General features: G+C 53.0%; 1 protein-coding gene across 1 annotated transcript; it reads left to right on the top strand.

The window, feature by feature from the left end:
- Positions 1 to 513: 513 nt before the first annotated feature.
- On the top strand, positions 514 to 26,315 carry LOC121166569 (ras-related protein Rab-5C). Its single transcript, XM_040995767.1, has 6 exons — positions 514 to 610; positions 19,240 to 19,491; positions 22,166 to 22,317; positions 22,556 to 22,678; positions 24,486 to 24,579; positions 25,415 to 26,315. The coding sequence occupies exons 2-6, from the start codon at positions 19,326 to 19,328 to the stop codon at positions 25,528 to 25,530; spliced, it is 651 nt and encodes a 216-aa protein (XP_040851701.1). The 5' UTR covers positions 514 to 610; positions 19,240 to 19,325; the 3' UTR covers positions 25,531 to 26,315.
- The last annotated feature ends 14 nt before the right edge of the window (positions 26,316 to 26,329 follow it).

The raw sequence follows: 26,329 nt of genomic DNA, 5'->3' as shown, positions 1-26,329 counted from the left end.
GAGTGGGCGGAGGCCGAGGCTGAGGTGGTCTTGGGTGTTTAGGGGGCCACACCAAGGCAGGGGGGTTACCTAGTGTCCCATCGCAGAATAACCACGGGCTTCTCCCAGGACACGGGGCTGACCCACGCGGCCTTCCGTACATATTCATTCACACCACGTTTGTCCCCCTTCCCAGTGCTACACACAACGCCCTCTGCCTTCTGCCAACCGTCCATCACCACCTTCCCCCGAGACTCCTTGGAACCCCGGCCCAGGCCAGCCCCGCCTCGCCCGAGCCGGCTCCACCCTTAAGGCGCCAGTCCCAAGCAGGAGCTGGCGCCTCCCGGCGCTGCAAACTACAAATCCCGTCGTGCCTCGCGCGCTCTCGCCCTCCTCTCCCACTCCCCCTATGGACGCAGCGTGTGAGTCGGCCAAGAGTGCCTCCCATTGGTTTTTCCGCCCTGTCAATCACCTGGGCGTGAGAGGGGCGGGGCCGAGGTAGAGATCCGGATCCGGAGCGGCTGAAAGGCGGAAGTGGAGGCCGGAGCCTGGGACACCGCTGGGGGGGGGGAGAGGAGCGAAGCCTGTCCGAGCCGCGGCCCCGAGTAACGCCGCCGTCCCCGGAGCCACCGTGAGTATGCCGGTCTCGGGACCCCGTGTCTCGCCTGCCCAGTTGCTTTTGTGGGGTAACCCTTCGTCCCGCCTAACCCTAGCTTAGGGGGATCCTGACCCCTCCCCCGACCCGTAGCCCCTTCTTAGGGTGTCGGGCCAGGGGAGATCCCTGCTGTGCTGGACTTACCTGCCCTCTGTGAACCTCGGAGAAACCCCCGAGGCTCTCCTCTGGCCTGTCCAGCCCGGGTGTGGGAGAGAGGGAACCCCAAGTTCCGCTCCTCCTGCTCCCAGGATCGGACGGTCGTTGGCAGGTGGGAAGGGAGACTTCCCCCCCCGACCCCGTTCTTGTGGAGGCGGCGGGGAGGGCAGGCTGTCGCCCCTGTCCTCTCCTCCCCGTCCCGCCGAAGCAGTTGTCTCCTGCAGCCCTGGAGAAAAAATTGTCCCGATTGCCTTTTTGTGGGGGAGGGAGGGAGGGAATGCCCAGGAAGGCGATTCCACACGCGTGGAAAGTAGGTTTGCTCCCACCACTCCTGACCACTTCGGGCTGTCCGCGGAGTTGGGGAGTGTGGCTCACTTCTGGGAACCCAGCCCTCCCAGCCCTGGCCTTCTCGGGAGGCTGTGCTCTCAAGTGAGTCCCCCTTCCTGCCTCTGAAGAATTTAGCTGAGCTTTGCTCAATCCCAGCTGCAGATCACAGATCAGGGTGGACCTGCCCCTTCATTATCTTCTCTTTCCCCTGCTCCTCCTCCTTTGCTCCAGGCCCAGCCCTGTCCTTCCAAAGCATGGGAGTGAGTGTTCTCCCAGCTGCCCCAGAGGCGAGACCACAGCCAGGCATGAGTGGAGCGGTTTGGGTGGGATCCATGGCCCATGGATACACGCACATCCGCATGTGTGTGCAACAGGTCCATGCCACACCATGGGCTCTGGTTGGTCTTCTGGGCTTGAACTGATGAATGATCCCGGTGATAGCCCTGGATTCTTAGTGTGCTGGTTTCTGGAGCCTGAGAAACTCCCAGGCCTGCCAGAAGGGGCTGGTCCCTCCCTCCGTCAGCTGTCCTGCTGGACCTTCCTACCCTGTTGTTTCTGTGTGATGTGGCCAAAGTACAGGCCAGAGGCTGTGTCTTCATGAGGAGTAGCTTGACCGCGGCCACGGCTGGCCCTTGCTGTCTGTGGTGGAGCCGAGCTGTGCTTGGCACTCCCTGCACTCCTGTGCCACCCTGCCCGTCTTGGCTGACCTTGGTTGCTCCTGCCCACAGGTGTTTGAGATTCTTTTGGCTTTGAGATCTCTTCCGGCATCTGATTCCTTCAGTCTGCTGAGCTCCAGCTTGGATGTGCTTGTTTCACTTGTTCATTGGACAGCAAAGGAAAACTCTTATTGGGCTCACCAGCTGGATGGCAAGTGCTCTGTCTGTGGGCGTGGCGGAGACTCTGACTACCAGCCTGGTCTCCATGACTCGGCTTCCCAGGACCTGGGGGGAGTTCCTCAGGAGTCCTCCTCAGGATGACTCCTCCCCAGCATCTAGGCCGGCTCTGCCAGCTCCAACCTGGAACCGGGCTGTGAAGCTCCCATCGCAGGAGGGCGAGGAAGGCTTCAGAGTCCCAGATGGCTGTGTCACTCCAGGCAGAAGTGGGAGCCTGCCTGGCCCTGGGAGGAGGAGGGGGACTCTGTGTGGTGTAGAAGCCCCTCATCTGTGGCACTTTTCTTTCCTCCCCTTGTTGGCTGTCCCAGCAAGCTGGCTGGCCTCTTTCTGTTAGATACTAGAGAGGTGCAGTAACTACTAATTCCTAGAGGTTAGGGTAAAGTTGCAAACTTGATTCCGCACACAGGGCTCCCCAGTATCAGGAATATAGTGAGATCTGTGTTCCCTGTTTGGAGAGGTACTGAAAGATGTCGGGGAGATTAGCAAGTGGTAGAGCCGAGACATGGGTTCTGGGCTCATATGTGATGTCATCTTTCCTAATAATGGGCCCTTAGATGAATGAACAGGTGGGGTAAGCCATGAAGGACGCAAGTGCAAGCGCTGAACCTTCTTGCCTTTGGCATCGCTGGCTCTGCTTGGCTTCAATTGCTTCCCCATCTTTACCTCGGCCTCCTGTCCTCCTTCTTGGCCTGTGGGGATCTTGACAGGAGTCAGTGGTGTTCAGGATCCAAATGTTGGCTATGGCTAACGTCTGGCTGCCAGTGGTGTCTTGGGAACCTGGAAGTGGTGATGGTTAGAAAATGAAAGGGAAAGTGAGTGGGCTCAGTGGTGTTGCGGGATGGGGATGAGGGAGAAGGGACCCAGCAGACGGGGGTATCTCTGATGCCCCTTAGGTGCCACCTACACTTACAGGTGGGAAGAGGAGCTGTCTGCTGGGGCCCCTCTCACTGGCACTTACATGGAAGCAAGAACAAGATCATGACTTTAAATTCAGCCCTACCAAGCATGCACTTGTTAGAAAGAGGCTTCTTCCCATAACCTTACCCAGCGCTCAGTGTGTCAGTGTGTGTGTGTGTCAGTGTGTGTCTGTTAGTGTGGCAGTGTGTGTCTGTGTGTTAGTGTGGCAGTGTATGTCTATGTGTACCAGTGTGTCACTGTGTGTTAGTGTGTCTGTGTGTGGCAATGTGTCACTGTGTGTCTGTGTCAGTCTGTCGTGTGTGTCTGTGTATCAGTGTATGTGTGTCTGTGTATCAGTGTATGTGTGTCTGTGTTTGGGGGCACGTCACTGGAGCCTTGCAGGACCTGAGTTGTCAGCTGGACTCCCCCCATTTTCCAGTTTGTGTGACCTTAGGCCTGCTTAGCTCCTCAAGCTGCTGCTTTCAGCGAATGAGGAATACTTAGTATCTTGTGTAAGGAAACAAAGGGTCAAGGACCTGCCCCTGGCCAGGCTCAGGATAGATTGTTACTGACTAGCAGTGGCCTCAGGTGGGTGTAGTGTCCGATACTCTGCTGGACGTTTCCCATACTGTCTTGCATCACAGATCCTGGACAAAATTGGTGTGGCATTCCTGTTTCGCAGAAAGGCACGCCAAGGCCAAGGCTGCTTCCCCTGCAGGGACTCTCCGGACTCCGTGGGGCCGTGTGCTGAGGATACCCAGAGCCACACACTGAAGAACAAAGGCATCTTTGCTTCTTCCAGGCCCTCTGACACTCAGTCAGCATCATTTCCAGAGGCTAGCAGTCCTGGCCCTAGTGTGGATTAGAATGCACAGTTTGGGTGAATTTAAGCTAAAACGGGAAACTTGAAGATAATGTTTTGGTTGTGACTGGCAGCTTTGGTTTGGGTTCCCAGATTCCTGGAGTTTTATGTTTGCTTTCACGGACCTGAGTCAGGGCTGCTTCTCCTGGGCTTATTTGACAGGCACTGCTTCAGGTAGAACTTGGCAGAGAGGACATCCCCATGTCTGCTGAGTGCTTGTGTGAACCTTGGCAGAGGAGAGTTGGAGTATTTTTTTTTTTAAGATTTATTTATTTATATTGGAAAATCAGATTTACAGAGAGAAGGAGAGACAGAAAGATCTTCATCCACTGATTCACTCCCCAAGTGGCTGAAGCAGTTAGAGCCGAGCTAATCCAAAGCCGGGAGCCCCAGGAGCTTCCTCTGTGTTGCCAACATGGGTTGCAGGGCCCCAAGGTTTTCGGCTGTCCTTGACTACTTTCCCAGGCCACAACCAGGGAGCTGGAAGGGAAGTAGAGCAGCCCAGATACAAACTGGTGCCCATGTGGGATCCCAGTGCCTGCTAGGTGAGGACTTGAGCCACTAGGCTACTGTGCTGGGCCTTGGACCTGCTTAGCTCCCCACGAGTTAGAATATTTTTACACAGCCCTCAGCATTAATAATCTGGCATAATAAAAGTTTTCAAAGGAAATAGCCCCATCTCCTTTGTTGCATCAGAGGTACAGTAATACAAATATTAGTAAAGCTTGGTTTAGTTTTTATTATCATTGTTACTTAAAGGTTTACTTATTTATTTATTTGAAAGAGTTACAGAGAGGCAAAAGGATGGGAAGGGAGGGAGGAGGGAGGGGGGAAGAGAGAGAGAGAGAAAGTGAGAGAGAGAGAGAGAAAGGTCTTTCATTCACCTGTTCACTTCCCTGATGGCCACAACAGCCAGCGCTGGGCCAGACAAGATCCAGGAACCCAGGCGCTTTACCCAGGTCTCCCGCCTGAGGTCAGAGACCTTAACACTTGGGCTGTCCTCCACTGCTTTTCCTAGGCCATTGCAGGGAGCTGGATGGGAATTGGAATAGCTAGAGCCCATGTAATATGGCAATGCTGCAGACAGTGACTTAACCGACTGCTGGCCCCTAGTTTCATTATTCTTATTATTAAAGGTTTATTATTTATTTATGTGCTTTTTACTTGAAAGGCAGAGTGATAGGAAGAGCCAGAGAGATCTTCTATTCCTCTGGTTCACTGTGCAGGTACTCAACAAAACTTTTTGGCCAGGCTAAAACCAGCAACCGGAAACTCCATCTGAGGCTCCCACATGGGTAGCAGTGGCCCAGGCTCTTATGCTATCCTCCACTGCTTTCCCAGGCACAGTAGCAGGGAGCTGAGCTAGAACTTCAGCCAGCACTCTGTTACAGGGTGTCTGCCTCACAAGTGCAAGTGAACCACCCCTACAAGTTGCTTCCACATCTTCTTACTTCCTCTTTTTCCTTAAGCCACTCTCACTTTATGTACTTGGAGATTTGTGTATTTATTCACAAGACAGAGTGACAGGGAGAGAGAGAGTCCAGTCCCCACATGTCTGCACAGCCAGGGCAGGCGAGGCGAGGGCGGGAGGCAGGACCTGCACCCAGCTCTCACACAGGTAGGAGCATCTCATCCTTCCCCGGTGGGTCGGCAGAAGCTGAACCCCGACGGCCACTCTGGCAAGGGATACTGTGTCCCGGTATTCACCATACCTGGCCCTTTATTTAATTTTTGATGATTTGCGAGGCAGAGAGACCACAGGCAATGAGAGTGAGGTCTCATTTACTGGTTTGCTCCCCAAAATACCTGTAATGGCCCAGGTTGGGCCAAGCCAGGCCAGAGCTAGGAGCTAGGAACTCGCTTTGGGTTTCCCACTTGGATTGCGGGAACACAGCTACATGAGCCGACACTACTGCCTCCCAGGGTTTGCAGTAGCAGGAAATTGGAGGCAGGAACTAGAACTGAGTACCAAACCCAAGTGCTGCAGTGTGCAATGGAGACTGCCCAACGCCTTAACCACACACGTGTCCCAGGCTAGCTTACTTATCATGCACCAGGCCCTCTCCTGAGCCCTTGGCATAGTCTTTCAGTCATCCTGACAACTCAGGGAGGTTGGTTTTGTATCTCTTTCCCATGTTATAGTGGGAGACTGTGGGAAAAGTGGCAGGATAGAGATTAGAATTGAAAGTATGGGGGCTAGTGTTGAGGTATAATGGGTGAAACTGCTGCTGACCTCCCATACAAGCACTGGTTTATGTCCCAGATGCTCCACTTCTCTTGCAGCTCCCTGCTAATGTGCCTGGGAAAGCAGTAGGAGGTGGCTCAAATTCTTGGGCCCCTGGCACCCATATGGGAGAACCGAATGAAGTCCTGAGCTCCTGGCTTTGGTTTTCCCCATTCTGGCTGTTGTGGCCATTTGAAGAGTGAATCAGTGGATAGAATACCCCTTTCTCTCTCTCTCTAACTCTCCCTTTCAAATAAATAAATCTTACAAAAAGAAAAAAAGCAAGGACTTGACTGGGCAGGTGTCCAGCCTACCCTTGCTGCGTTTCAGGACTAGACCTGAGTGTTCCCTTTGCGGGAAGGCTCTTGTCCACCTGTTCCCCTGGCCACTGTAACTCCCTGCTGCTCTCTCCAAGCCCAGCCCGAGTGTTACTTCCTCCAATGCTTCTCCTTGTCCCGAAAAGGTTAAGGGCCCCTTTTGGCAAGACTTCCCAGTGTTCTGACATTGTGAGCCCTGTAGGGGCCCATCGTGTCCTGTTTTCTCTGTGTTCTGTGTTCAGGACCTAGGCCTGGTACTCATGCTTCTCAGCATTGTGGGCCTCCCTGAGGAGCAGACACCTGCCCACTTCCTTTTTTTTTTCTTTCTTTTTTTAAGATTTACTTTATTTTTATTGGAAAGTCAGATATACAGAGAGGAGCAGAGACAGAGAGGAAGATCTTTCATGTACTGATTCACTCCAAGTGGCTGCAATGGCCAGAGCTGCGCCGATCCAAAGCCAGGAGCCAGGAACCTCTTCCTGGTCTCTCACGAGGGTGCAGGGTTCCAAGGCTTTGGGCCGTCCTTTACTTCCCTCCCAGGCCACAAGCAGGGAGCTGGATGGGAAGCAGGGCCGTTGGGATTAGAACCAGTGCCCTTATGAGATCCTGGCACATGTAAGGTGAGGACTTTGGCCACTAGGGTACCAGTTATTCCATCCAGGTCTGCCACGGCAGTGGCAGGAACTCAAGTACTGAAGTCTTCCTCCTCTGCCTCCCATGCACATCAGCAGGAAGCTGAAGCAGAGCTTGGAGTAGCTGGGACTGTGCTCAACATTTTAGCAGGGAGTCGGTGTCGGGGCGTCACCAGTTAACCCACCACTTGTGATCCCAGCATCCTTTATGGGTAATAGTTTATATCTTGGCTGTTCCACCTCTGATCCAACTCTGCTAATGACCTGGGAAGTCGGTGAAAGGTGCCCCAATGATTGGATTCCTGCACCTGCTTGGGAGCTCTGGAAGAAGCTCCAGACTTCCTGGCCTTGGCCTGGCACAGTACTAGGTGAAAAATTTCTCACTCTGTGTCTGCTTCTCTATCTCTGCCTTTCAAATAGACCAGATATCTTTTTAAAAATGAAAAGATTTTGGGCATTTTTTGAAAAATCAACTGTCTTCAAAAAAATTTTTGTTTCTAGTATGAGATGTAAGCACCTGAGGCACCAGCTTAATTTGTAGCTCTCTAATTTATTTTATTTCTGATACACTTGTGCTTTCGTGACAGCTGTAGGGGCAAGCTGCAGGCAGCACAGAGAGCTTGAATCCCACCCCTGCTCCTCAGTGACTGGCTGGCAGCTGCAGGAAGCCCCTGTGCTGTGTCTGGATTCTCTCTGGGGTTTTGCCCCAGTGACCTTTCTGTCTTAGGGACCCCCTTTGGATTGAGTTGTCACACATCTTCAGGCTTCCTCTTGACTAACAATGTCTCGCACACGAGGCCTCAGTGTCAGCAGAGCCCAGATAGAATGTGCCTCAACTGGGCTTTGTTTGCTGTTTTACTCCTGAGAGGACTGGGGTTGGGAGGGTTCGGACAGACAGCAGAAGGGATGTGCATTTTCGTTACTGTCCATGTGAGTTAGCACGCTTCGTGTCAACCCCGAGGCCTAGAACTGAGTGATGGCCATCAGCTCGCTTTGTGGGAAGTTGTTCTGCCCATTTTCACTGTCTGGAAGGATGTCTCTGTGCAGCCCACATGGGACCAGTGGGGAGTAATGTGCCCTTCCTGAGGGCAGAATCTCCACATGACCTGTTCAGTTCTATACAAGGCATTTGTCCTCCCCCATTTGTTTATTCAGTTATTGATTCCAGTGTGGACTCATGAGTGTTTATTTAGGGCTGTGGTTTACAGTCTGGTGCACGGTTCCGCTCCAGTCCTTGGCCCCCCTTCCCACTCCCTCTGAGCCGCTCCTTGGGAGGCTTTGCTGGTTTTGTGTTTTGCACACTTCCTTACTGGCTGGTGCTGTGAGATGCTGCAGACCCACCTCCCTTTAGCATCAGCTGTCTCCTTGTCAGTAGGTTGCTGTGGGGTTATGTGGATGGGGTTTGTCAGGGTCACTGAGGCCTCCCGAGGTGGCTATGGTGGAGATGCACCCTGTAGGGATCAGCTCTGGGCAGGGAGTTGATCCCCACAGCTGACTGTGCTTCTCAGTTCATCCATTCGTACTTTGTAGCCCTGCTGAAACTGCAGGAGACACAACAAGTGGTCAGCTTTGGGATTTTCTTGGGTGTTTACTAACCAGGTGGAAGATGTGATCGGTGCTAAGTTCTCCAGCCAAACTTTCCTAGATTCTAGGTATGAAATCCCGCATAGTCAGGCCATCAGTTTTTGGTGCCTTTCAAAACTGATGCTGCATGGTAGGAGGGCTTGGGCAGTTTGTGGCTGTACACAGCAGGCCCTGGGAGGCTGTCACCCGGGCTTGGATCCTGATTCACTGATCAACTGGAAACCCTGTGGCACCAGCATCCCTTGTGCAGATGGGAAACGTGAGCGCTGCTGGAAGCATTAGCTCTGGGTCTTCACAAGCCTCCTGCCTTCTGTTCATAGCTCCGTGTGTGTCACTTTTCAGGTGGCCCTGTCAGATTGGGTGAAGGCGTGGGAGGCTTCCCTCACCCTGGCCACTCTCCTGGTCATCAGGTTGCTCTCTGAGCTGCTCACATGGCTGTGGTGATTAATGACGCCACTTTCCAAACCTCTAGCATTTTAAGCCTGGCTTTTAAAAGGAACTCTGGTTTCTTTGTCAACTGCCCAATTGCTGTCTCCTCCCCCTGCCTGCTACTGAACAACTTCTTCCTTTTCCTGAAAGAGGCTTTGAGAGATGGAAGGAGCTTTAAGATACTCTGTGTGTGCGTTTTTTTTTTTTTTTAAGGGGCTATGCTTTACCTAGATGAGAGCTTTCACTTGATGCTGACCTCTTGAGTGGTGGGTGCCCCTTCTCTGTCCTTAAGGCTTTGGGAGCCAGTCTCCAGGGGAGTCAAGTGTGGGGTGGCTGAGAGGACATCTGCCCTCCTGTGAAACTGGTGAGAGATACCCTAGAGGGGCTAGGCAGCCAGAGGTTGGTGTGGGAGATAAAGGAATATGTGAATGGTGTCTGCACATAGGTATTGAGGGGTTTGCTTTCTTCACAGAGAATTCTAGGTCCCCCCTGAACATTTGCTCTGTACTCTGTGAGCCAAGCTCTTGGCTCAGACTATGGTGTGTGATGTCTTCCCAGCAGTCCCAGGAGATGGGTGGTAACAGTCCTCATTTTGCACGTAAGGTCGTGGGTTCAGTGATAACAGTGTGAGGCTGTCCTGGTCATTGATGGCTCCACATTTGAACTGAAGTCTGTGTGGAGCACTGGGCTGTTGAGCAGCAGGGTATGGTTCTGGTAGGCAGCCATTCTGTCTGGTCCATGAGTGTATATTTTAGCCTTCAGCTGCCCTCATTCTTTTCCTATACCAGTCCAGGCTATCCCTGTGTCACATACTCAGCTCGCTGTAGTATGTAAGCACTTTTTGTGTGTCCGGTTTTATATTCTGGGGTGTTAAAGCAGAGGAGGCTGATATTCTAGGCTTTAGGAACTTTGTCATGTGACCTTTTTCATCTGCACCAGGACTGACTTCCTCTGGCTTGCTCATGCTCAGCCTTTGCTACCTACAATAGTCTAATGAAAATGTGAGACCTTGGAGGCAGCAGTGTGCTCATTCCTTGGGCTTGTTTGTTGTGACCTGCTCATCTCTTGGTGTCTTCCCTTGGCACTGTTCTATATTTTGTCCAGCAATAATGAAGAAGGACAAATCTGTTCAAAAAGTGCCTCAGTGGGCTCAGCGCAATAGTCTAGTGTCCAAATCCTCACCTTGAGTGTGTTGGCATCCCATATGGGAGCTGGTTAGTGTCCAGGTGCCCCACTTCCCATCCAGCTCCCTGCTTGTGGCCTGGGAAAGCAGTCGAGGATGGCCCAAAACCTTGGGACCCTGTACCTACATGGAAGACCTGGAGGAAGTTCCTGACTCCTGGCTTCGGATGGACTTAGTTCTGTCCGTTGTGGCCACTTGTGAACCAGTGAAAGGAAGATCTTTCTCCATCTCTTCTCTCTCTACATCTGCCTTTCCAATAAATAAATAAATCTTTAAAATAATCACTAAAAAGGGGGCATTTCGTGGTCAGGCTTGATGGCAGCCTCCGTCCTGTGCATCTCACACGGGGAACTTTGACCCTGTTCTTGTTGGGCAGGCACTGAGCAATGTGTGGTGTCTCAGCAAGAGGTATTTGGTTTGCTGGTGTCCAGTACCTGAATCTCTTTTCAAACCCCATGCACCTCTGTGATGGGGTCGCTGCTCTCTGTTCAGGAACCGTTGGAAAAGCAAAGAGGGCAGGGATGGAAACCAGCTTCCTTTTGTTGTTTGGGTTTTTACTTTTGTCCGAATGCAAAGGGGTGTAAGCAGTGTTAGTTGGTGGAATGAATAGCTGATGGCTGTGCCTTCCACCAGAGGTGCAAGGAGTCCTAGGCCTGGGGCAGCAGCACACATGGCAGTTGTCCTGGCCTGGTACCCCTGCTCCCCACAGAGGGGTCCTTGCCCTAGACCAAGGGGAAGATGAGCTGTGGGTTGGATAAGGTTCCAGTTAGTAATATCCTGAGTAAAAGGTCGCTGCATGAGTAGAACACCTATAGCGTAGGCATGAGGTTTGTGGAGCGGCTCCTAGTCCATCCTGGCTGGCATCCACATGACACCTACTGTCCCAGGAAGGCAACAGGTACTGGGCAGGTCAGGGAAGTCCCTTTGTCTTGCCTTCCTGGCTCATGGTCTTCTCAGTGTCACCCGCAACATCAAGGGCTGGCGCAAATCCTCCTGTTCTCTGTGCCTGGACACATGTGCATATTTGGGCCATGGACTATGCTGGATTTCAAGTTGAGCTTCCACTTGGGACAGAGCCTCTGTCTCAGGCTACTTCAGAGGGAACCAGTCTCCCAGGGATGGTAGTGTTAGGGCCTCGCCCCTGACTGCCTGTGAGAATCTGGAGGCGGGACACACCTGGCCTAAGACAGCTATAGACAGTCCTGTGTGTGGGCCTGTGTCACCTCCCCACCACCCCATCTTCGGGTTTCTGTGTGAGCCAACAGGCCTGGTGACGGCAAACTCTGTAACTGCCCATGGGCAAATGGGGCCCTTCCGTGGACTGAGCAGGTGGACTCCCCTGGCCCAGCTGTACTAGCAGACTCATGGGGCCATCCTTCCTGTGGGTGCAGGAAGGGGTGGAGCCAGCCCGGAGGTTCCCATCTTCTCCTGACAGTGCTGACTCTGCTTCTGTCCCGGCCTCTTCAGGGAACCCGCCTGTTGGCAAAAGCTGAGAAAGCAGCTTAGAGAACAGGGAAGGAGTTCTGGAGGTTCTTCTGGGACAATGCCCTCAGAAGCTGGTTGTCTGTCCGGAATGACCCAGCATGTCTTCCACACAAGGCAGAGGACCCCTGGGGAATCCAGCTGGTGCTGGCAAGGATACAGGTGCAGCCTAGGTGCTGTGTGGGACAGGACCATCTGGGAGGGTTATCCAAGGTCTGTGTTGGGTGCCCTCTCTCATCAGCCTCTGCTTCAGACATTGGTGAAGTTTGGATCCTGTCGGGGGCCTCTGGGTGGTGCAGAAATCTAGGCACTCAGCTCAACCTCAGGAACTGTCATTCAAAGGGAAGTCCATCGGCAGTCATCTTCCTTAAGGGAGTTGGGTGAACTGGAAGAGCCTGCAGGGCCTGTCCTGGGGAGAAGGGACCCCCCCGCCCCGCCCCGCTCACCCTGAGTGCCTGTTGGCATCATTTCCTTCCCCTTCCCCTAATGCTGCCTCCCCTAAGCCTCCCATCTACTGTGGTGGGTGAAGGGCCCAAATGTCCACAACTCCACTTGGGCTGTCAGGCTGCTGGCTCCCGGGGTCCAGGCTCCTCTTGTAGGGTCTCCGGTAGGACATGGGCCTGGCCAGGTGGGAGGATGTTCCTCTTTCCCCAGCCCTGCTTGATTGCAGCTGTTCTGTGGGCTGGTGGGGAGGACAAGCCATGACACCACTGTCACCTCTTTCTTCCATTGGAAAGACTTCTCTGTTTAGGATGGTGAGACTTTACACATTGTTGAAGTTCTGCTTGCAGCAGTCCCGGAAGTCCATCTTGAATATGCAGCAGCCACCATTTTTATGTGGATGCCGCTGTCTTGCTCCTTTTTTGTGTTTAACCTTTGTTCTCTTTGTTCTCTTTCGGTCTTCTGCTGCAGGCATCATCATTTTTTTTAAGTATTTATTTATTTTTATTGCAAAGTCAGATTACAGAGAGGAGGAGAGACAAAGAGGAAGGTCTTACGTCTGTAGATTCACTCCGCAAGCGGCCACAACAGCTGGAGCTGAGGCAATCCGAAGCCAGCAGCCCAGAGCCTCCTTCAGGTCTGCCACGTGGGTGCAGGGTCCCAAGGCTTTGGGCCATCCTTGACTGCTCTCCCAGGCCATAAGCAGGGAGCTGGATGGGAAACGGGGCCACTAGGATCAGAACCGGCGTCCATATGGCATCCTGGGACATGCTCAAGGCAAAGACTTCAGCTGCCAGGCTACTATGCCGGGGCCCTGGCGTCATCTTTTTGATTGTCTTTAGTATTATTCTGAATTGATATTCAGAATTTTTGTACTAATGAGGCAGGACATATATACAGGGGAGCTGGATTGGTTTCATAGTGTTTCTAGGCTTTAATTTTTGTTGTTGTTTGCAAACATCTATCACAGCAGTGGTTTTTGCCTTCTTACTGATACATAATTTATATAATATTTACAAATCGCAGGTGTTCACCCTGATAGATTTTTATGAAATCCATGCATCTACCACCCAAATTAAGGCATAGAATTTATCCAGCAATGTATCTTTCAGTCAGTAGCAACTAGTTAGCCCCTGGCTAAAAGCTGGATTTTGTGAAAATACAGGTGAAAGGTTGCAGTCCCTGTTATACAAGTAGCTAGAATGATGCTTTCAGTATTCTTGGGTTTTCCTTTCAGTCTGAGACAGGAAAGCCTTGTCTGAGTTTGGGGTCCTGGGCTTGGGCTCTGCCACCCACTCCCAGTGGCCATGTGACCCCAAGCAGGTCTCCTTACCTTAGCTTCTTCACCTTCTCTGTGGTGAGAACAGGATTTTTTTTAATACATAAGATTTACTCTTTTTATGAATTTACTATTTTTAGAGATTTATTTATTTATATTGTAAAGTCAGATATGAGACCGAGAGGAGGAGAGACAGAGGAAGATCTTCCATCCGATGATTCACTCCCCAAGTGGCCACATCAACTGGAGCTGTGCTGATCCGAAGCCAGGAGCCTCTTCCGAGTCTCCCATGCAGGTGCAGCGCCCCAAGGCTTTGGGCTGTCCTCCACTGCTTTCCCAGGCCGCAAGCAGTGAGCTGGAAGGGAAGTGGAGCAGCCAGGACATGAACCAGCCATCCATATGAGATCTTGGTGCTTTGCAAGGGGAGAATTAGCCAGTTGAGCCACGTGAGATCAAGATTTTGGCTAAAGACCCCTTTAAGCTCTGACAGGCCAACCAGTCAAGGCTGACTACTACCTGCCAGACCCTCAGCCTGACACTGGGCCCTCCGCTCTGCCTAGTTTCATGTAACCTTCCCTGTGGCCCTGTGCAATTAGTATTAGATAATACGACTATAGATAGGGGACTGAAGCTGATAATAATCACCCATGTGACTCAGCCAAGGTCACACGACCAGCAAACAGTGGAGCTAGGCTTTAGCCAGCCTCCAGGGCCAGTGCACTAGACACCCCGGGGAAAGTTGTGCAGGTACCTTGTGGCTCCAGTTGGTTGCCCCAGATTCTTTTTCTGGTCTGTCCCCAGCTCGGAGCCTGGACAGTCCTGCTGTGAGGCTCACCTCTGCTCTGGGTGTAGGTGTTACTGGTTTTCCCCTTTGAGAAAGAGCTGTGGGTCAGTCGTCTTCTGAGCTAATGTGAGGTTTCCAGAACCTTGGCTCCAGGCAGCCTTTGAACCTCATTACGTCTCCTCCTGTGTTTCTCTTTAAGCCACAAGTCCCTTTTCCTGTTGCCTTCACTAGCTGCCTCTTGTGTGGTAAGCCTTCAGGAATGCTTTTTACCAGAGTGGAGTGTGGCTGTAGAGTCACTGGCCAGAACCCCCTCCAGGGAGCCAGGGCGGGGTCCCTTGGCTCCCCAAGGGAGGGAGTCCCCACCCAACCTTCAGTCCACAGACTGGTTTTCCTAATCAGCACACTGTCCAGGCAGTGCCAGGATTCTGACCTAGAGGAAGTCGCTAAAGCAAACAGGAAACCCGAGAGACACTCATCAGCTGGAATGGTTCACCCTTTACCAGGAAGGACAAAAAGTGTGTAGGGGTGACTTCATGGACTCAAGGAGAGCCAGGTGAACGCTGCTCAGGGAGCTTGAAGGAGAAGGAGATGCTCAGCGGCCTCTGGAGTCCGGAAAAGTCTTCTGTAGCAGGTGCTGCCCACCACCTGCAGGCTTCCCCTACCCCCACCCTGTCCACCGCACCAGCCCGGTGCCTTTCTGTCTCAGCTCCTTCCCTTTCCCCCTTCCTTCCTGTACCAACCATCACGTTCCTACTTTGATGGGCTGCTTGTAGTCACTCAAAGAACTTGTTTTTAAAATAGAGTCTGAGATTCCCCCGTGGAGATTCCCAGGGTTATTTTTTCCAAATACCCCAAGGAAAACAGTTTGCGAGCCACCGACCTGCTGTGGCGTCCAGTGCACAGGAAGCCCCAGAGTGAGGAGGAGTCAGCCCTACTTTTTCTTTCTCTTTCCTTCCCTACCCCCGACAGCTCTAGAACGGCCTGTGCTCAGGGCTGGGGTGTTTGGAACCTTGGGTGCCTTCTGCCCTTGGTGTACACTGTGGGAAAAGGTGCAGCGAATTTGGAGGACTTTGTGTTCCCTCCTCCATGCTGTGGGCGGTGTGGGGTGGCAGCCTGTCTCCGTGTCCTCTGGACAAGCCAGGGTTCTGGTTTGCGGGGTGGGGAGTGGGTGATGATAAGGCATCTCTTGGCTGGGTCTGAAGTCCTACCCCTGCCATTATTCTGGTATCTCACAGGCTATTTTTTAACTTTGGCTCTTAAAACAGGATTTGATTGTTGACTCAAAACAGACTTTTACCTTAACACTGGTGGTTTGTAAACCCCCATCCTGGGCTGCATGGTGGGTAATTTTGACTACTGGCTCACGAAGAAAGATTTCTGTCCCGGATGGTTGGACAGCTCAGTGCGAAAATCCACCTGTGCTTCCTGCCAGGGGATGCACTTTATTTCCCAGTCTCAGAAGGAGGGGACGGCAGCTTCTGGGGCCCCTGAGTCTGGCCTTCACCTGCCCTAGACAGCGCTATGTGCCTCAGCAAACTTTGAGGACAAAATTGGCTTTTTCTGCACTTTAGGATCACATGATCTTTAAATGGGCCAGGACAACCATGAGGCACCTGACTGTAAAAAGTGCTGTGTGTGCCTGCTCAGGTGTCTGTGGAGGGCAGGGCCGCTCAGCAGGCAGGACACGTCACCAGCCAGTCTAGGCTGGGTAGAGCCTGTCTCAGTTCACCAGGGGAGGCCAGTGTTCACCAGCAGTCTTAGGAAAGATATAATAATAAATAATGACATCAGTACCATGGCGTGCTGTTTATTCAGCAGTTACCTGTGCCAGGCACGTGCGGGCACTGTCTTGCACCTAGCATGCCCCACCCAAGTGCTGAGACCACTAATGTGGATTCTCTGAAGTTTCCTGGAAGTGACAGGAGAGGGTTCCTTGGCGCCTAAAGCCGGTGCCTGTGCTAGGCTCTTTGCCAGCTGCTGTTGCCCTGCAGACACTGGGTCCTGCTCCGGAGCAACGTGGCCCTCCAGGAGCCGGCTGTGTGGGGGACTGATGTGCAGACAAGGTTGAGAGCAGCTGTGTAGGATGTGTTTGTCCCCCTGCAGGTTTGGAGAGTCGCTGGTTGGTAGGGAGGGGCTTTAGGTGGGCTGTCTGTATTCCCCCACTTGTCTGTGCTGGCTGCTCTGCAGCTGCTCTGGCTTTCCGAAATCAGGGACTTGGGTTTCTGTTCCCCTCTCTCTGCTCCTTCGCACCTCATCCTTCAGTGTCCCAGCCAAGAGTCTGTGTTATGTGGACTCGTGGTGCTAGCCCATTTGAGGGTCCGTTGTGATTTTCTTCCCTCTGCTGCTGTCGCCCTGCCTGGCCCCAGGAGTGGGAGAACAGGGAGCCGGGCTCCTCCCACTGCTGGGAGTCCTGGGGACTGTAGTATCACTGTGACTGTTACCAGGGCCAGAGGATGGCATGATCACCAGTGGGCCTGAACAGGTGGGCAGCTCAGGTCTGCAGCCAGACTGTCACCAAATGCTGGGGGGCCTTGAGCAAGGCATTGAATGCCTGAGTGTCAAGTTGACCTGAAAAGCGGGAGGTTTTAAAGTTAAGGGAGGTGACAGTTGCGCAGCAGCACGGTAAATGCTAGCTGTCTTCAAGGTTGCCTTATTGCAGCAGAGTTGAGCTGCTATGTGAGGAAGCCATCCAGGCGAGGAGAACGGGCACACTTGCCTCCCGCGGGCGGGGAAGGGAGAGAGCATCTTAGATCGAACAGCGATTAAATGCCATTTCTGGTCACCGAGAGCTCTCCCTCCCCTGCTTCCTTCCTTGAGCTTTTGGGGAAGAGGGCGCCCTCACGGCAAACCCCCTTTCCTTTGGTGCTATCCAGAAAGGAAATGGCTGTCCCTGGTTAGTGAATCAGTCTTCCTGAAGCTCACTTTTTAAACAAGCTGCTCTGAGAATTTGGATGTGGCAAGTGATTTGAGGTTGAATTATCAAGCCCTTTGCCGTCAGCATCTTTATGTACGTAGGCTGCTGGCTTTCCACAGACAGCTTCTGTCCATTCACAGCCCTGCCCCTTGGCCTCTGCGCAGGGCCAGCTCCGGGCTGGCGGGTTCTTCTCCGAGGACCTGTCCTGCATAGGCCAAGTCGGGCAGAGACACCCGCGCTCTCGGGGTGGGTGCGAATGGCCAGGTTGGAGTTTGTCTCCACTTTCCCCCACTCACTGCCCTGGAATTCTCTTTTTTTTTTTTTTTTTGAAGATTTATTTATTTTTATTGAAAAGTCAGATATATAGAGAGGAGGAAAGACCGAGAGGAAAATGTTCTGTCTGTCGATTCACTCCCCAAGTGGCCAGGAGCCTCCTCCAGGTCTCCAACACGGGTGCAGGGTCCCAAGGCATTTGGGCCGTCCTTGACTGCTTTCCAAGGCCATAAGCAGGGAGCTGGATGGGAAGTGGGGCAGCTGGGATTAGAACCGGCGCCCATATGGGATCCCAATGCGTGCAAGGTGAGGTCTTTAACAGCTAGGCTACTGTGCCGCCCCCCCCCCTTTTTCTCTTGTAACTAAAATGTTTTATAAGATTTATTTATTTATTTGCAAATCATAGTGAGATCTTCCATTTCCTCCCCAGATGACCACAATGCAAGGGCTGGACCAGACGAAAGCTGGGAACCAAGAGCTCCTTCTAGGTTTCTGATGTGGCTACAGGAGCCCAAGCTTTTGGGCCTTCTTCCACTGATTTCTCAGGCACATTAACCAGGATCTGGATTGAATGTATACCAGCTGTGGGCCCTGCATGATAATGTGGCGGTTAAAGTCCCTGCCTTGAACGCCCCAGGATCCCATGTGGGTGCCAGTTCTAATCCTAGCAGCCCTGCTTCCCATTCAGCTCCCTGCTTGTGGCCTGGCAAAGTAGTCGAGGGTGGCCCAAAGCCTTGGGACCCTGTACCCGCATGGGAGACCTGGAAGAAGCTCCTGGCTTCTGGATTTCTGGCTTTCAGATTGGCTCAGCTCTGGCCATTGCGACTACTTGGAGACTAAATCATCGGACGGAGGATCTTTCTGTCTGTCTCTCCTCCTCTTTGTGTATCTGACTTTCCAAAAAAAAAAAAAAATCTTTAAAAGAAAGAAAGTATATAAACTGCAACTCAGCCAGCACCCATTTTATGAAGTGCCAGCCATGCAGGCAGCAGCTTAACACACTATGCTTTAATGTTGGTCTTTCCTAAATTGTTTTTGACTTATCTGAGAGGCCGAGAGAGACAGCAAGATGTCTCATCCACTGGTTAACTTCTCAGATACCTGCAAGGGCCAGGGAGTGGAAACTTCCCAGGCACTCTGACCCAGGACACAGGGGCATCCCAGCTTGGGCTAACCATTCGCCCCTTCCCCTGGTTCTGTCTTGGCGTCACCACCTTCCTATGTCAGTGTAGGCTAGAAGCGAAGTGTGTGTGAGTGAAAAGGAAAGCTGGCAGTCGTTAACAGCTGCTGGCCAAGCTCTGGCTGTGATATGGGGGTGTGTGTACGTGCTTTGTTAATGTGTGTGATAGACCTTCACGAGAAGAGTGGCTCAGGGTGAGAGTGAGACAGGGCTTTGATTCCCATGCACATGGCCCCACTTCACAGAAACACGGTGGAGCGGCCATCCTGATGTGGCAGGTGGAAAACACCACCCCTGCTGCTGGCCACCCCTGGCCAGGCCTTGGTTCTGAGGGCCGCAACCTTATCTGATCAGCTCTGATGGCACTCCCTGGCCCCTGTGTTGGCACGGAGGCAGGCTCGTTCCTGGCTACCAGACTACAAGGTCATTGTGACCTAAATCCTGCTGTCTTCCTGGGCATTTTTTTGTTTATTTGTTTGCTTACTTTTAGGTAGTCCAAAGAACCTGTTGCCTTACCCCACCCACTGCCACCCCTGCAGACTGTGTGTGTTCTGTGTAGGTGAATGCACAAGCTAAGAGCCAGAGGGGGAAACCCCTTTGCTATGTGCTGCTCCATGGCTGTGGAAGGCAGGGTAGTGAGGCGTAGGGCGGGAGGGTAGTGAGCCAGGACTCTAGGGAAAGGCCTGGCGCCCCAGGGGGACCCAATGCAAGTGTTGGAATTGACCTAGGATTCCTGTCTCCTTCACAGTTGGAGGCCCCCCTCCCCACAAGTGCCTCTTTGTACCACACCGGCCTCCACCCCGCGCTCACTGGTCCCACCACACGCAACAGACCATGGCGGGTCGGGGAGGCGCAGCGCGACCCAATGGACCAGCCGCCGGAAACAAGATCTGTCAGTTTAAGTTGGTCCTGCTGGGGGAGTCTGCAGTGGGCAAGTCCAGCCTTGTCCTCCGCTTCGTCAAGGGGCAATTTCACGAGTACCAAGAGAGCACAATTGGAGGTGAGTGGGCACATGGGAACTAGGGGCCCTCAGGGCAAAATCTGGGTCCTGAGAAGCCAGGGATGGTGAGGGGGAAGGGGACTCTTTCCCAGAGGGCATCATGGCAACTCTTTTCCCTGGACAGGGTGTTAAGCCAGAATCAGACACAGGCTGCCTGTGCTGCCTCTGCCCACATTACCTGCCGGGCATCGGGAGAGACGGGCTCTACTTCCCCCGGGGCGCGTCTTGCTTTCTTGGGCACACCGCGTGCTTGGCTGGGGAGGGGTGTGGGGAACCACAGCTGGACTGTGGCTTGTGTGTCTGAAGCTGACTTTCACCCGTTCTGGAGTTCCAAGTATGTCCTTGACCCCGCCATGGTCAGCATTTAGGATGTGAGTAAAGATCTCAGTTGCCTCCTTCCTCAGCTGCCAGCACAGACCTCGCCAGGCCAAGACCCACGTTGCCATTGAGTCATCCTTTCTCGACCCTCTTGGTTGGCAGGAGCTGTGCAGGCAGCTGGAAATGAAATGGGCCATGTCAGCACTCTCCCTACTGGAGAGGGGAAGTGAGTGACACCCAGGCCTTTGTCGCTGGGGGAGGGCAGCCCCGGAAAGTGGCTCTCTCCCTGCTGGGCCCCTCTGTCCCAGCGGGGGACCCTGGGTGTAAAGCATCCACATGCATGGGCAGTGAACCACAGGTGGCCACACAGGAATGGGTCTGTGCAGAGGTGGCAGGTGGGAGGACAGCGCTGCTTGCGAAGGCAGCCACCAGCCTGCCTCTACCTGGCTTACGGCGAGTGCCTCCCAGGCGGCAGAGCTGAGCGCCTGAGTGTCCTCAGGAAACCAAAGGACAGTGAGGCCCCTGGGCTAGGGTGGCTGTCCAGCTGGGCTGCCCTCTCTGAGTAGAGAACAAGGCTAAGAGGCAGCTTTCCCTGGGCCCTCCATGTCTGCTGCGTGCACCTGCCCTGCCTCAGGGGGGCCTGTGAAGGCTGTGAGGGGACTACTCACAGACACGCGGGAACTGCCAGAAGTTCAATGACAGTGGAATTAAATGTGAGTTTATCTTGTGCAGTTTTTTTCATGATAGGTAGAAATTGTATATTATGAAAAAGCATGTGTAAGTTTCAGTATTTTTTGGACAAAAATAAACTCACCCTTTTTTTTTCTCTCTCTAAAAATTTACTTATTTTTGTGGAAAGCAGAGTCACAGAAAGAGAGACGCAGAAAGATCTTCCTGTCCATTGAGTCACTCCCCAAATAGCTGGAACAGCTGGAGCTGAGCTGATCCAAAGTCAGGAGGCAGGGACCTCTTCCAGGTCTCCCACAAAGGTGTGGGGTCCCAAGGCCTTTGGCCACCCTCCACTGCTTTCCCAGGCCACAAGCAAGGAGCTGGATGGGAAGTGGAGCAAGACCTGGCACAAAGGCTCAGTGGCTAAATCCTACTTTTTTTTTTAAAGATTTATCTTTATTATTTTTTTTATTGGAAAGGCAGATATACAGAGAGGAGAGACAGAGGGGAAGATCTTCCATCCAATGATTAACTCCCCAAGTGAGCGCAGCGGCCGATGCTATGCTGATCTGAAGCCAGGGGCCTCTTCCGGGTCTCCCACGCGGGTGCAGGGTCCCAAAGCTTTGGGCCGTCCTCGACTGCTTTCCCGGGCCTCAGGCAGGGAGCTGGAAGGGAAGTGGGGCCGCTGGGATAGAACCGGCGCCCATATAGGATCCTGGGCGTGCAAGGTGAGGACCTTAACCACTGCGCCACCGTGCCGGGCCCATGCTAAATCCTACTTTTACATGTGCCAGCGAACAGTATGGGTACTAGTTCATGTCCTGGCTACTCCACTTCTGATCTAGCTCATTGCTTGTAGTCTTGTGGGAAAGCGGTAGAGGATGGTCCAAAGCCTTGAGGCTCTCGATCCGCGTGGGAAAGCTGGAAGAAGCTCTTGACTTTAAATCAGCTCAGCTCCAACCATTGTGGCCATTTGGGGAATGAACCAGTGGATGAAAGATCTTTCTCTCTCGCTTTCTCTCCATAAATCTGATCTAGCTTCCCAATAAAAATAAATAAGTATTGGGAAAAAAAAACAAAACAAAGAAAGTGGAATGGCCAGTACTTAAATTTGTGCCAGTGTGGGTTGCCAGCCTCCACAGGTGGAAGCGTAGCGTGCTATGCCACTGAACTATGCGTCAGCCCTACTCTCACACTTTTAATCCATTTTTTCCATGAGCTTTTTGGTTTGAAAAGTAGAGACACAAAAATCTCCTGTTCTGATTTACACCCTGAGTACCCACAACAGCAGGGCATGGACCGGGCAGAAGCGAAGTGCTAAAAACCCAACCCTAGCCTACCATGTGGTGACAGGGACCCAACTGCTTGAGCTGTCTCTTCCTGCCTCCCAGGGTACACATCAGCAGAGGGCTGGGATCAAGAGCTGAGAGGGAGGCTGGATGCCAAGCCAGGTGCCCCTGTGTGGGAGGGATGTTGGCATCCCGAGTGGTCTCTGCGCTGAGGCCAGAGGCCAGCCCCTCCGGGAACTGCCTGCTGTGCCCTCGGCTCTACCCCTTGAGCCTACGGGTAGGGCTTTCTCCTGCTTGGTGCCCAGTGTCCAGTGCCCAGGCGGAGCCCAGAGCAGCAGTACAGACCCAGGGTGGTTTCCAACCTGTCCTCGCCTGGTGACACGCCTTCTTCCCTCCAGCGGCCTTTCTCACACAGACCGTCTGCTTGGACGACACGACGGTGAAGTTCGAGATCTGGGACACAGCCGGCCAGGAGCGGTATCACAGCCTCGCCCCAATGTACTACCGGGGGGCCCAGGCTGCCATTGTGGTATATGACATCACCAACACAGTAAGCACCTTCTCCCCTCACCCTTCCTCTTTCTCGTCTCAGAGCCCTGAAAAGGAGGACACCAGAGTCCCCGTTTCAGGCATCTTGGACCATCCCTAGGTGGGATATGGGATGTGGGCATGCATTCTCTGATGTTTGGGGCCATTTCCGCAGCATGCTATTTTTATATAGCCCCATCTTGAATACTGGGTGGGGCCCACTGGGCTCTCCCCCTGACTTTCTGGTCATGTCTCCTCAGGACACATTTGCACGGGCCAAGAACTGGGTGAAAGAGTTACAGAGGCAGGCCAGCCCCAATATCGTCATTGCACTCGCAGGCAACAAGGCAGACCTGGCCAGCAAGAGAGCCGTGGAGTTCCAGGTAGGGAGCCCCCCATCCCCACCTCCGGCTGTGGCTCCCACGAGGGGCCTCTGGGAGGCCATGGGAGGAGGCAGCAGGGAGCTTTCCTGCACTGAACATGGCACCAGCATGGGCCTAAGAAGGACTGTCTGTCGCCCATGTCTCCCTTCAGGAGCTTTGGCATGTGAGTGTGTGTATTTTTGAGACAGTGAGTACAAGCATTGTTAGGTGCATTTATTTGATTTTTAATTAGAGACTTATTGAAAAAGGAGTATTTTTTTAAAGGATGGTTTGTTTACTTGAAAGAGTGACAGAGAGAGTGTAATACTAAATTAACTGGCTGTCTCCCCAAATGCCTGTAACAGCCGGGGCCAGGCAAGGTGAAAGCCCGGGGTCTGGAACTCTGTTAGGGTCTCCCTCATGGATGCTGGGGACCAACTCCTTGGGCCACCATCTTCAGCCTTCCGGGTACACTTGCAGGGACTGGCAGGAATCCAATAACTGGGATTTAAGTAGCCCTCCAGCACAGGATGCCAGCCTCACACACAGCAGTTTAACCCAGCACACTATGACACCCACTGGAATACACTTTCCTTTTCTTTTTAATACTTATTCCCGTCAGTAAGGCAAATTTCCAGAAAGAAGGAAAAACAGAAAGATCTTCTGTTCCCCAAGTGGCTGGCGCTGAGCCAATCTAAAGCCAGGAGCTTCTTCCAGGTCTTCCACATAGGTACAAGATCCCAAGGCATTAGGCCATTCTCTGCTGCTTTCCCAGGCCATAAGCAGGAGGCTGGATGAGAAGTGGAGCCTCTGGGACACGAACCAGCACCCATATGGGATGCCGGTGCTGCAAGTCAGAGGATTGGCCAGTTGAGCTATTGCGTCAGCCCCAGGGGTACATTTTTCATATAATATATGCACATAGTAAAATCTCAGCGGTGCAAAGAAGATGACACTCAAGTTTGCTCCAGTCCCAGAAGCTCAGTCAGTCGCCGTCTCCCTTACTGTGACACAGTTTCCTGTCTTGGCGATAGCCTATGTTCTATGTGACTCCTCTCCACACTGACGGGTGTGTGCTATGCACTCTGTGTTGTCATTTGTTTTTTTGCCCATCCATAATTGAAGGGCTTCTGGGTGATTTGTAGCAGCAGAAGAGCAGAGATGGTGCCGTAGTCACTCATGTGTCCTCCTGTGCCTGTGTTCAGATGGGCTGCTGTGTTTTCAGGATCACTTTCTAGGAGTAGTTCTTAACCTAGTGATTAAAAAAAAAAAAAAAGGTTTATTTGTGGCAAAGTGGCAAGGAACAGAGAGAAAGCTTCCATCCACTGGTTCAATCCCCAGCTGGCTGTAGGCCAAAGCCAGGAGCTAGGGGCTCTATCTGGGTTTCCCTGGGGGAGGAAAGTGGGAGGAGTGCACTCTGTCCATCTTGCTCTGGTTTTCTCAGGCCAGGGCTGGGCAGAGAACTGGATCAGAAATGGAGCAGCTAGGACACCGGATGGTGCCTCACAGGCAGAGGCATTTCTGGAACACTGCTCTGCAGTGCCAGCAGTGCCAGCCCCAACCTGGTGATGTTGAAGCGCGAAAGAGCAGAGTGAACCTAGGGAAGCCCTAGTAAGACATGCCAGTGTGTGTGAGCAGAGAGGTGCCCAGAGGTGGCATAGGTGTCTTGGGATCCTGGACAGGGTGTCATAGGCCTGGCAGCCTCAGTTCTACCAGTCTCTAGTGGGCCTAACGCACTGGGCACCAAGGAGATTGTTATCCAAAGCCCAGCCCCTGCCAGCTGCAGACATTTCCCTCTCACTCCCTTCCTCATCTCCATCCAAATCAGGACGCACAAGCCTATGCAGACGACAACAGTTTGCTGTTCATGGAGACCTCAGCAAAGACTGCAATTAACGTGAATGAAATTTTCATGGCAATAGGTGAGTGGCCCTCCTGCCTCCGCGCACCACTCCACCACCGCAGGCACATAGTTGTGGGTTGGGGTAGGCTGGGGCTCCCATGGCATTTTTTTTTAAAGACTTCTTTTTATTGCAAATCAATTATAGAGAGAGGAGGAGAGACAGAGAAATATCTTCCATCCGATGATTCACTCCCCAAACGACTGCAATGGCCAGTGTCATGCCGGTCTGAAGCCAGGAGCCAGGAGCTCTTCCAGGTCTCCCACGCGGGTGCAGGGTCTCAAGGCTTTGGGCTATCCTGGACTGCTTTCCCAGGCCACAAGCAGGGAGCTGAATGGGAAGCAGGGCTGCCATGATTAGAACTGGCACCCACATGGGATCCTGAGGCGTTCAAGGCGAGGACTTTATTTATTTTTTTTTAAGATTTATTTTATTTTTATTACAAAGTCAGATATACAGAGAGGAGGAGAGGTAGAGAGAAAGATCTTCCGTCCAGTGATTCACTCCCAAAGTGAGTGCAACAGCCGGGACCCAAGTGCTGTATCCAGCACACCTGTTGCGTCCCAAGATACATGCTTTTAGGAAGCTGAGGTCAGGGGTGGAGCTGGGACTTGAACTGAAATTGTCCAGAACTGGGCTCAGGCATTCTAGGCACTGATTAAACCAATACTAGTCCAGACCCCCTACTTCTGGATTATTTCACCTATTTCCCAGAATTCCAAGACTGTACCTTGCACACCGAAGCCCTCAGGGTCTCACCTCAGATGGGTGGTGAAGGCTGCATTGGGCTACAGCAGGACTGGGGGCGGGGACTGCAAGACTCCACACAGGCATCTCCCCTTCCTTTCGCGAACAGCCAAGAAGCTTCCCAAGAACGAGCCCCAGAATGCAGCTGGTGCTCCAGGCCGGAACCGGGGTGTGGACCTCCAGGAGAACAACCCAGCCAGCCGGAGCCAGTGCTGCAGCAACTGAGCCCTCTGCCTGCCCACTGCTCCCGCCTCCTCCGCCTGGATGACCCGACTGGAATCCACTCTAACCAATCGCACTTAACGCTTCGGGCCGCTGGGGGCAGGGAGAGGCTCCACCATGATTTCTCTATGTAACTTTGATCATAGGCCGGAGTGAGCTATTCCACCCGCACCTTTCTGTACAAATACTAATTCAATTTTAAGTCTTAAGTCACTTTTTTAATATATATGATCTGCTCTTCCCACTTCCTCCCCTCTCTGCTGGTCTCCCACTTGTCCTTTGCTGGGAGTAGCCATGTGCTCCCGGACCCCGCCCTTGTCCAAGGGCACAGGGACGAGGGGTTGGAGTGGTTTCCCTTCCTTTCCCTCCCGTCCAGCAGCCGACTCCACAGGAGCATCCACGCCCTCCCCTCATGTGGAGCCGTCTCCCTTGGCTGGGGGCAGTGGGGCAAGCCTCGGGACAGGGGACGGAATGGCAGCTCCTCCCTGCGTAGTGGCTGGCCTCAGGCCCCTGGCGCCCCACTCGGGGAGACCCCGCAGCATTACCACAGCATTACCGTGACAGCCACGAGCCCATTGCCCATGACCCCTCCACCCTCGGTCACCCCAACCTCTGGCTCTGAGCCCGGTTCCGACCAAATCACGATGATGAGTATTTGGGGGTGGGTGGGAGAGGGGGGGAGCGGGAGGGGATGGAACCAACTTTTTCTGTATTTTGTATTGTATGTTTTCTTCAACATGTAACCAATCAGTATCTTGTCAATATAGTCAGCCGATCAGTGGACCTCACGCTTGTCTTTTCT

Source organism: Ochotona curzoniae, unplaced genomic scaffold (assembly GCF_017591425.1).
Source record: "Ochotona curzoniae isolate NIBS_2020 unplaced genomic scaffold, NIBS_Ocur_1.0 patch175, whole genome shotgun sequence".
NCBI lineage: Eukaryota > Metazoa > Chordata > Mammalia > Lagomorpha > Ochotonidae > Ochotona > Ochotona curzoniae.
This window is presented reverse-complemented; position numbering and strand designations above follow the sequence as displayed.